Here is a 12,276-nt window from a genome sequence, read left to right as displayed (position 1 = left end):
ATTTATTTATTTATTTTTTATTTTTTTTTTTTAATGTTTATTTTTGAGACAGAAAGAGACAGAGCATGAACGGGGGAGGGTCAGAGTGAGGGAGACACAGAATCTGAAACAGGCTCCAGGCTCTGAGCTGTCAGCACAGAGCCCGACGCGAGGCTTGAACTCACGGACCACGAGATCATGACCTGAGCGAAAGTCGGCTGCTTAACCGACTGAGCCACCCAGGCACCCCTGGATGTCTTCTTTAGAGAAGTGTCTATTCATGTCTTCTGCCCATTTCTTCACCGGATTATTTGTTTTTCGGGTGTGGAGTTTGGTGAGTTGTTTATAGATTTTGGACACTAGCCCTTTGTCTGATATGTCATTTGCAAATATCTTTTCCCATTCCATTGGTTGCCTTTTAGTTTTGTTGATTGTTTCCTTTGCAGTGCAGACGGTTTTTGCCTTCATGAGGTCCCAATAGTTCATTTTTGCTTTTAATTCCCTTGCCTTTGGGTGTCGAGTAAGAAATTGCTGCGGTTGAGGTCAGAGAGGTTTTTCATGCTTTCTCCTCTAGGGTTTTGATAGTTTCCTGTCTCACATTCAGGTCCTTTATCCATTTTGAGTTTATTTTTGTGAATGGTGTAAGAAAGTGGTCTAGTTTCATTCTTCTGCATGTTGCTGTCCAGTTCTCCCAGAACCACTTGTTAAAGAGACTGTCTTTTTCCATTGGATATTCTTTCCTGTTTTGTCAAAGATTATTGGCCATATTTTTGTGGGTCCAATTCTGGAGTCTCTATTCTATTCCATTTGTCTATTGTTTAACATAGTGTTGAAAGTGCTAGCATCAGCAATCAGACAACAAAAGGAAATCAAAGGCATCAAAATTGGCAAAGATGAAGTCAAGCTTTCACTTTTTGCAGATGACATGATACTATACATGGAAAACCCAATAGACTCCACCAAGATTTTGCTAGAACTTATATATGAATTCAGCAAAGTCACAGGATACAAAATTAATGTACAGAAATAAGTTGCATTCTTATACACTACTAATGAAGCAACAGAAAGACAAATAAAGAAACTGATCCCATTCACAATTGCACCAAGAAGCATAAAATACCTAGGAATAAACCTAACCAAAGATGTAAAAGATCTGTGCTGAAAACTATAGAAAACTTATGGAGGAAATTGAAGAAGATACAAAGAAATGGAAAAACATTCCATGCTTATGGATTGGAAGAATAAATACTGTTAAAATGTCAATACTACCCAAAGCAATCTACACATTCAATGCAATCCCAATCAAAATTGCACAAGCATTCTTCTTGAAGCTAGAACAAGCAATCCTAAAATTTGTATGGAACCACAAAAGAACCCGAATAGCCAAAGTAATATTGAAGAAGAAGACCAAAGCGGGAGGCATCACAATCCCGGACTTCAGCCTCTACTACAAAGCTGTAATCACCAAGACAGCATGGTAATGGCACAAAAACAGACACATATTCCTGCCTAAGTTTATTTAAAACATTCTCCCTGACCTGTCCTCCAGGAGTCAGCCTGAGGACACTTTTCTTTTGTGCTGTCTTCTTTGTTCTCTGCCATAAGCCCCAATAAAGCCTTGCCTGAAACTCCTGTTTGGCCTCTGATTAATTTCTATTGTTTAGAGAGCCCAGGGGCCAGGTATGGTATGGAATGGAGTGGCATTTACTTCCTTATCATCCATAAAGCAGCACTGTCAACCCTGGACAACTTTTCTTTCTGAAGTCAGTAGAAATGGTCTGATAGAGCATACGTGTAAAGGACCATGCAATTTGTAATTCATGTATACTGAATAATTTGGGGAATAACTCTATAGTTTTGCCAGAAAGTCACTTTATTCTCAAGACATTGGGGCATTTTATCTTTCTCTCCTATATTTGATCATTATTATGATTTACCTTAACCATCTTTTTTTCTCTCAGTTGTTTGTTCAGATTTTATGTGTTTTTATTTAAGAGCCAGAGAAATTTACTGAGTCCATGAAGTCAGTTTCTGATCATTCACCTGCTCATACCAGCACTCAACTAGGTTGAGTCTATGTCAGGTTATCTAAGGTTCTAAAAACAAAAATTAAACCAACAAACTTAATTACTTCATCAGATTGTAGCAAGGTGGATTTTTTTTAATCCCTGTTGACGTTTGGGTATTGAATGTGATTGAGTTTGAAGACAGCAGACTAATTTTCTGCTCTGCTAAGCGAAATAAGTCAATCAGAAAGAGACAAATATCATATGATTTCACTCATATGTGGAATTAAAGAAACAAAACAGATGAACATATGGGAAGGGGGGAAAAAAAGAAGAGAGAGAAACAAACCACAAAAGATTCCTAATGATAGAGAACAAACTGAGGGTTGACAGAGGGAGGTGGGTGGGAGATGGGCTAGATGGGTGATGGGCATTAAGAAGGGTACTTGTGATGAACACTGCGTGTTGTATGTAAGATATGAATCACTGAATTCTACTCCTGAAACCAATATTGCAATGTGTGTTAACTAACTAAAGGTTAAATTAAAAAAAGAATAGAGAGGTTATATGGACTGGAACCCTTTATATGCTGTATTTTGGAGCAGACCTCCATGTCTTAAAATAACCCTTGTCTTATCAATATTCTTAATTTTAATATTCTTTTATAATATTGCCCTGGGCACTCATTTGCCAGAAAGATGAGTATTGTCTTTATTAAAAGCCATCTCGTTACTTGGTTTTAAGTGGTATAATGATAGGATCTGTGGGGCTGACTCTTATGGACAGTAACTATGATAAGTGGTGTTTACCTCCCTAAAATTCTTGGGCCAGATCACAATAAACTGGTGGGAAAAAGCAAGATTACTATACAGTTGAAATTCTAGAAGCAGGTTCTAAAACTTTGGAGTAGCTTGGGTTATTTCCATTAAATTCATGCTTTTTAATTCTTTGGATCTTTTGTTGCATTGTATTTCAAAAGCAAATTTTATTTTCAATAAAAACCCTCAGAAGATCTACTGATCTGTCTTCAAATCCTCTTCCGCTGTTAAAAGAAGCTTCATTTGAGGGTTCATGGCTGGCTCAGTCAGTAGAGCATGCGACTCTTGATCTCGGGATTGTGAGTTCAAGCCCCACAATGGGCATAGAGCTTACTTAAAAATAAATGAATAAAATAAAAAGTGAGCAGTTTTAAAAAATAAAAAAAAAATGAAACTTCATTTGAAGAACTAGTCTTTGCTAGTTAATACCATCACCTGAAACCTGCATTTCAAGAGAATCAGTGAATGCAAACAGAACATAGCTGTTTTTCAGATGAAATATTTAGTTTCTATAAACCTATTAGAGTGTATCTCATACAGTAGTTCTTGGCTAAACTGCTTTAATGTTTAAACAAAAAAAATAATAAACTAATAATTTTAAATTCTGAGAATTAGACTCAAATTCAAAATATGGTTGTCTACTCACACTTCTTAATGCATTGAAGTACTGTATTTGGCTGTTTTGAAACATCTTTATGAGTTATAAAATAAAGACTGCAAATATAAAGCATCCAAAGTTTTCATAAAGAAGAATAGATGTGTGTTTCTCCATGTCTGTAAAATCTTCCACCATATATTAAAAATGCAGAAGAAACTTTCCTACAAAGAAACAAATTTAGGATGACAGACTTTTAGCTTGTAATTATAAATGGTAAAAGAAGATACTTTGGAAGAAAAGAAGCCTAAAACCATTTTTGTGTCAAAAAGAAAATTCAGCAGAAAAATCAACCTTTTATTTTTGTTCCAATTGAATTAATAATTCAATTGTATTTTTCCCCTAAAAAAAGCCATAAGCAATGATTGAAATGGTTAAATAAGTACTTTTTTTCCTTTAAAAGTCTTATAACATTATGACCAAATTGCTTCCAAATTTATCTTGATTGATTTCTAAATAAGACATACCACTTTAAAATGAAATTCTTGTATTCTAGAGAGTATTACAAACAGCCAAAAAACAAGAGAGGAAAACTGTATTATTTTAAAGCATGCTTAAATAAATAAATGTTTTGCAGATCACTAATAGCCAATAACATTATTTGGAAGGTTTGGAGGTGATCTGGTTTGCATTAAACATATTTACACTTTAAAATGCCTTCATGAATTAAGTCAAGCTTTACTGCAAACAGATGCTAAGAAATATGAAAATATATAGAGTTTGCTGTATTAAGATTATCATAATCTAAGGGACTCATTTCATAAGATTTTCAATAACTGTTTGGCATTATATTTTCCAGAGAGCACAATCAGATGAACTGGAAAAAATTGAAAAGCATGGCCGGTCCTCCAAAGACAAAGAAAATGCCAAGTCTCTGGACAAACCTGAACAGTAAGAACACCTCAGGACCTTGTTGAGGGCAGCCTCTTTCCATTTGGAAAATGTAGCATCTTCCGTGCATAATTGTTATGAATATGAGGATAAACATCTGTTTATATGAATTATATTCTTCTTAACTTGGCTTTATTTCCTTAGGTTCCTTTATGAACTGTCACTAATCCCCAACTTTTCAGAACGAGTCTTTTGTATCCTCTTCCAGTCCACATTTTCAGAAAGCATTTGCTCAATTCGTCGCAAACTGGAATTGCTACAGAAATTGTGTGAGGTGAGTTCCAGTCCGTAGACAGCCGACGATTGAGTTCTGATATTTCATTGTGTTCAGTCATGTCCACATTTCAAAATCGTTTTCTTTTATTTACTCTACAAATAAATTTGGAGAATAGCAGTTCCACAAAAGAGAACATACAATGACTAGTTTCAAGATCAAAGGAAAACTTGGATAGTTGCGCGCCACGGGGCCGGTTGCTGCAGTGTGCTCATTATGCTCCCACGTCCGGGGATTTCTGCCCCTTCTGCTTTTGCCAAAACAAAATTTTCACTTTCCCTGGTCCTTCCTTACATCAGACTTCAGATTAAATGTGATTTGAAGGCATTTTATTTATTTGCCTTCAGTTTTGGAAGGGGCCTTCAACAAATTGTTAATGATTCCATCCAAATGATTTAGGAACAGCTGTATGACTCAACAGAAGATGAATATTCTCCAGAAAACAAAGAATAAATGCTTGGCGTGAATTACCAATATTACCATTTAAAACAATTTGTCAAAAATCAATAGTACCATTCGTTCTGGTTGTGGTAAATCATTTTGAAAAGTAGTAAGATGTTATTAAAGACACATTTTCAGAGGAAAGAATACTTGCAAATTCCAGCTAAGCTTCATGTTTTGGAAGAAGTGAGTGTGAACTTTTCAGGGATAAATCTAAATTTGGAATTAATCTTTAAAACTGTGTTTTGGTTTCCTACAATTTATGCCAAAAATGTGTATTGTAGGTACAATTAGGGTGACGGCAGCGACATTCTTTTCTAGTAGTTCTCATATTACAACCTTATTTGTTTTCCATGCAGTTGCATCAGAAATGGCTTACAATGGTGTCTGTCACTTTACAAATGTGTACCTGAATTCTTGTAGGTGGTACAACTTCCTAAAGCTAACTTTGGGTAAACTAAAAATAAAACTATCCTATAATCCAGCACTTTCACCGTTAGCTATTTACCCAAAAATACAGATTTGAAGGGGTACATGTACCCCAATGTTTATAGCAGCATTATCAATAATAGCCAAACTATGGAGAGAGCACAAATGTCTGTTGACTGATGGACTGATGAATGGATAAAGAAGATAACTTATATACATATATACATATGTATATACATATGTATGTACATATATATGTATAATGTACATATGTATGTGTACATATATATGTATATATACGATGGAATGTTACTCAGCCATCAAAAAGAATGAAATCTTACCATTTGTAATGAAGTGGATGGAGCTAGAATGTATTATGCTAAGTGAGATAAGTCAATCAGAGAAAGACAGATACCATATGATTTCACTCATACGTGGAATTTAAGAAACAAAGTGGTTGTGAACCTATGGAAAGGAGTGTGGGAAAGAGAAGAGAGAGAAACAAACCACAAGAGACTCTCAATGTTAGAGAACAAACTATGGGTTGACAGAGGGAGGTGGGTAGGAGATGGGGCTAGATAGGTGATGGGTACTGAGGAGGACCCTTGTGATGAGCAGTGGGTGTTGTATGTAAGTGATGAATCACTGAATTCTACTCCTGAAATTAATATTGCACTGTATGTTAACTAAAATTTAAATAAAAAAATAAAGTTAACTTTGGAGACACTACTCTTAAAATATCCTAATAATATACAATGATACAGTTTGGATGTGACCCACAATTATTAGTATGATATGAATATCTGCCACTGACTTAAGATAATTCAAAGAAAACTTTGTCTAAGAGATAAAATGCTCTTTACTCTATCTTACAGACATTAAAAAATGGCCCAGGGGTTATGCAAATTCTGGGTTTGGTTCTTGCTTTTGGCAACTACATGAATGGTGGAAATAAGACTCGAGGACAGGCAGATGGCTTTGGGTTAGACATTCTTCCGAAGCTGAAAGATGTTAAAAGCAGTGTAAGTATTTTGTGTGAATGAATGTAGGCAAATTGAGAATTAGAAGGTTTGTTTAGTAATGAGTTTGACTGTAAACATGTTGTAATAAATGTTTATGTTCCAAGGTCAAAAATGTCTTTATGTTCTGAGCTAGGTAAAAGTATATGGCCTTCATATGTTTATGATTTTGTGAATGTTTCCCAAAGTGAATAATTATTAATACTATGTTTAATGAATAATTGAGTAGAGAATAAAAATAATTATTTTTTCAGTCTATCATTACCATGTCTGCTAAAATTTGTCCTTTTGGAGTCTGAGGACTAATTAATTTTCATAAATTAGACAGTATTATTCTTCTCTTCTGTGTTAAGTAATGGAGGCCAATAGGCTTGTGTTTTAAAAACAAAACGAAGATGGGTGAAAGTAGATTATAAATAAAATGTAAAAAATTATCTTGTTTTTCTACATATCATATTCCCCTTGACACTGGTATATGTGGGAATGCCTAAGCCCTTTTGCAGGACTAATTAATTTTTGATCCTACTTCTATACTTGTATTTGTTTGAAGTTAACATCTAAGAGATTATGAGAGTGCCAGTAAAAATATAAGATTAGGGAACAACCATGATGGTTAGAATTAATGTCTGAGAATATAAACTTAGAAGATAATAGAATCCTATTTCTCTGATGGAATCTCTATACAGAACTGTATGATAAGGAAATTATGGACATGTTTTTAAAACATTAAGTTTAAGGGGTGCCTAGGTGGCTTAATCAGTTGAGCATCTGACTTCAGCTCAAATCGTGTTTCGAAGTTTGTGAGTTCGAGTCCCACGTTGGGCTCTGTGCTGACAGCTCAGAGCCTGGAGCCTGCTTCAGATTCTGTGTGTGTGTGTGTGTGTGTGTGTGTGTGTGTGTGTGTGTGTCTGCCCCTCCCCTACTCACACTCTGTCTCTTTCTCTCTCAAAAATAAATATTTAAAAATATTTTAAAATATTAAGTTTAAGTAAGTAGTTGGCTCATAGAAATGGAAATAGTAGAATTGTTCTTCCTAGATAAAGAATATAGTTGAAGCTTGAATGATGTGGGGCTTAGGGCACTGACCTCCTGCTCAGTCAAAAAGCCACGCATAACGTTTGACTCCCAAGACTTAAGTACTGACAGCCCACTGTTGACAAGAAGTCTAACCAATAACATTAATCTATTGACACCTATTTCATATGTTATATGTAACATATATACTGTATTCTTACAATAAAGTAAGCTAGAGAAAATATTATTAAGAAAATCATAAGGAAGAGAAATTACATTTCCAGTGTTATACTGTATTTGTTGACAAAAATCTACGTGCAAGTGGACCCACGCAGTTCAAACCCATGTTGTTCAAGGCTCACTTTATGTCTCCCTCATAAGAAACAGACACTTTTTTTGTTGTTGTTTCTGGTGGTCAACAACTCATTTGTTCATTCATTCATACATACACTCATATATTCATTTAACATTCTTTCACTGAGTTCAGTGAAATACCAGTTACTACTTTTCCAGAATTGAATAAAGCATAATCCTTTCTTGGAATACCAGCAGCATGTAATTTTCGTGATTTTTTTATGGGTATATTTGTTCAGATGCTAGTATATTCGTATGACACAAATTTTCATAGGAACCTCCAATATGTCAACCTGATAAATCACATTTGTTCAAAAGCAAAAGCTCTCTTGGAAGCATTGAATAGTTCTTAACAACTGATTGTTGAATTGAAACAAGTAACTTTTTCAAATAATACTGGAACGTAAATATCATTGACATAATTTTTAACATAAAAATGGATCTGAGATAGATTCTGATAATCATAATTACATACGAATAAAGGATTATTTGGGTTTTTTTTATTGGTTAGTATACCTTATTCAATCTCCAAGTAAGTTAAATTTTATTAATTTAAATAATTAAGGAGTATCCTAGATAAAAATTACATAATAAAGTCAAGAAGCAAGATTTTTTGTTTTTAATAATTTCATTTGCATTCTCATAAGAGTTATACTAGTCTTCCTGATTTGATTCTTGCTCCGTAAAATGAATACAACTGTGTCTACTTCTTAGTACTGTTTGTGGACCTGCGTGGACAGAGCTGTTACTCAGATCACTCAGAATTTTCACTCAACATGCCTATCAGCAGGCAGTTAATAAATGTTTTGTTAATTCATTCAAGTACTGCTAACTGTACTGCATATTTCTTTGAATTATATTAGGAAAGAGAACGGAAAGTTGGTTAAATTATATGCAAGCAAATGGTGTTCCTGAAAAATATATTACTTTTACTATTATAAGATATTACTGCATAATATCTTATTATATTATTACTATACATTACAATGAAGAAAGTCTCTAAAAGCTGTATCATCATATGTCAAACTAAATTATGAAAGGATATTGCTTTTTATAAATAGAGGGAAAATAATCGTTAGATTGAACATTTCAGGGAATGTAGTTTGTGTCATATGGTTTTTAAATATATATGTGTGTGTATGTGTGTGTGTGTGTGTCCTCCCACCTTCAGAGTATCTAGTACTAATTTTGAATGATGAAAACTTAATACCTTTTAAATGTGCCAGAAAGGAGGTAAAAACCTATTCTTTGAAGCCTGTTAGAATAGAAACAATTCTACATTTTTTTCCATAGAAATACACACTGCATTGTTTATAGCTGCCTGGATATTAATTCCGCAATCTCAGATGCTGACATAGCAATTTATAATATAGACTCGCATTTTTAAAGCTCCTGCTGACTTGAAATTATACTTAACTTTATTTTCTTTATCTACTAACAAGCCTCAATCAAACTTACTGTTGCAGATTGATACCTGCTGGTCCAGAAGTGGTATAGAAATGCTGGCAATGTTTAATCATTTCAGTTAAGATAGTAGTTATACTTTTAAACATAAAGCATGATAATTAGTGAACTAATTTTCTGATCAAAGAGGGTAAAACAGGAAAGTATTCACAGTTGAGACTCCACCCTTGAACAGCTGGGCTTCCACTTGGGGCTTAGATTAAAACACTGGGGAAAAACAGGATCTTCTCTGCCATTGAAATCCTTAGATGTAGTGGCTGTAGTACTTTGAAATATAGAATTTCACATTTTATTCTAAATGTTCTCATCTGTGTGTTGATTTACTGGAATCTATTTTATTTGACACTCTGATATTTAAAAAATATATTTTTACTTACTTTGGTCTTTCTGCCTAGGACAATAGCAGAAGCCTTTTGTCATACATTGTTTCCTACTATCTTCGAAATTTTGATGAGGTAAGGCAATTTTTACAGTGATATTTTGTTATTGTTTATTGTTGAGTGATTTGGCAGTATTTGCTATTTTGCCATTGCCATTGTTGTATTATTTTTATTTATATTGAAGCTGATTTGTTTTAAAATTATGTGTTTTTGCTAATTAGGATGCTGGAAAAGAACAGTGTGTTTTTCCACTGCCAGAACCTCAGGACCTTTTTCAGGCTTCACAGATGAAGTTTGAAGATTTTCAAAAAGATCTCAGAAAACTAAAGAAAGACTTGAAAGGTAACTTATAATCTTAAAGAATCATGTTTGTATTATTTATGCTTTGTTAATGAGAAAAACCTGACTTTTCAATGTTTTTTAAGACAGCAAATCTTTAACAGCTTTGTAAAACTAGATTTTTTTAGTGTGGCAAAAGAAAAATTTTGCCAATAGACTAGTTTTTTTGTTGTTTAAAAAGTTACGTGTATTAGACATTTAGATATTGAATAGCATATTGGTTATTTGAATAGCAATCCCCTTGATCAGAAACAAATTTGATCATCTTGTTTACACTTTATAGCCAAGAACATTTATCCATTTATCATGATATTGTTAAAAGATAAATAGTTCCTCCCTATTGGGTATACTTGCACAAGATGTTGTGGTTTGTGAACTTTCCTGGAAACAAAAATCTTCTTTCACATGTTTGGTCAAAAAACACATGTATGTATAACATCTTTATTAACAGTCACAAAGCCTTGTATCAAATAATTTTGAAGAGAGTCTAAAATTCTTCAGATTTCTAGAAAAGACCCTGGATAGCCAAAGCAATCTTGAAAAAGAAAACCAAAGAAGGAGGCATCACAGTCCTGGACTTCAAGCTATACTACAAAGCTGTAATCATCAAGACAGTATGGTACTGGCACAAGAACAGACACTCAGATCAGTGGAACAGAATAGAGAACCCAGAAATGGATCCACAAACGTATGGCCAACTAATCTTTGACAAATCAGGAAAGAACATTCAATGGAATAAAGACAGTCTCTTCAGCAAGTGGTGCTGGGAAAACTGGACAGAGACATGCAGAAGAATGAACCTGGACCTTTCTTATACCATACACGAAAATAAACTCAAAACGGATGAAAGACCTAAATGTAAGACAGGAAGACATCAAAATCCTCGAGGAGAAAGTAACATTTTAAAATAAAAAATACCAAATTGGAAAAGAAGAAGTAAAACTGTCATTATTTGCTGAGGACATTTTATATACAAAAAAATCCTAAAGACTCCACCAAAAACTAGGAGACTAATAAACTAAGTTTCAGGGTACATAATAAATATACAAAAATATATTGCATTTTTATATACCAACAAAGGACTATCCAAAAGAGAAATAAAAAAAAACAACAACAATTTCATTACAACTGCATCAAAAAGAATAAAATACCCAGGGATAAATTCGACCCAGAATGTGCAAGATCTGTACACTATCACCTATAAGACATTGATGAAAGAAATTAAAGAATATACAAATAGAAAGCTATTCTGTATTCATTGTTTGGAAGACTTAATATTGTTAAAAATGTCCACATTACCCAAAGCAATCTACAGATTCAGTGCAATCCCTATCAAAATTCCAATGGCCTTTTACATAGAATTAGAACAAATGATCCTAAAATGTGTATAGAACCACAAAAGATCCACAAAAGCCAAAGCAATTTTGAGAAAGAATAAAGCTGGAAACTTAATACATACCTCCTGATTTCAAGGTATATTACAAAGCTAGAGTAATCAGAACAGTATAGTATTTGCATAGATCAACTGAACAGAGTTGGAACTGAACAGACTGAACAGACTGAACAACTGAACAGAATAGGAAGCCCAGAAATAAGCCCATATATATATGGTCAATTAATTTATGACAAAGGAGGCAAGAATATACAATGGGGAAAGGATGGTCTCTTCAATAAGTTGAGGCTGGGAAAACTGGACATCCAAATGCAAAAAAAAAAAAAAAAAAAAAAAAAGAAAAAGAAACTGGACAGTATCTTACACCATACCCCAAAATTAACTCAAAATAAGTTAAGGACCTGAATGTAAGACCAGAAACCATAAAACTCATAGAAGAAAACATAGGCAGTAAGCTCCTTGATATCAGTGTGGGTGATATTTTTTTGGATCTGACTCCAAAGGCAGTGGCAACAAAGGCAAAATAAACAAATGGGATGGCATCATACTAAAAAGCTTCTACACAGAGAAGGAAACAATCAATGAAAGGACAAAGCAACTTACTAAATGGGAGAAGATATTTGCAAATGATAAATCCAATAAGGGGTTAATATCGAACCTATATAAAGAACTCAAACAACAACAAATACATAAACAATCCAATTACAAATGGGCAGAAGATTTGAATAGACATTTTTCCAAAGAAGACATACAGATGGCCAAGAGGCACATGAAAGATGCTTAACATCACTAATCATAAGGGAAATCCAAATTAAAGCCA

General features: G+C 33.8%; 1 protein-coding gene across 1 annotated transcript in view; it reads left to right on the top strand.

Moving 5' to 3' along the window:
* The window catches only part of FMN2 (formin 2), a 386,263-nt gene that overhangs the window by 241,165 nt on the left and 132,822 nt on the right, over positions 1-12,276 (top strand). Inside the window, exons 9-13 of the mRNA XM_078441390.2 lie at positions 4,258-4,349; positions 4,494-4,623; positions 6,369-6,515; positions 9,740-9,799; positions 9,946-10,066. Coding sequence (XP_078297516.1) covers positions 4,258-4,349; positions 4,494-4,623; positions 6,369-6,515; positions 9,740-9,799; positions 9,946-10,066 — 550 coding nt within the window. The remainder of the gene's footprint in view (positions 1-4,257; positions 4,350-4,493; positions 4,624-6,368; positions 6,516-9,739; positions 9,800-9,945; positions 10,067-12,276) is intronic.

Source organism: Panthera onca, chromosome F1, assembly GCF_046562875.1.
Source record: "Panthera onca isolate mPanOnc1 chromosome F1, mPanOnc1 haplotype 2, whole genome shotgun sequence".
Lineage (NCBI taxonomy): Eukaryota > Metazoa > Chordata > Mammalia > Carnivora > Felidae > Panthera > Panthera onca.
The sequence above is the reverse complement of the archived record's forward strand: the minus strand, read 5'-3'. Positions and strand labels throughout refer to the sequence as shown.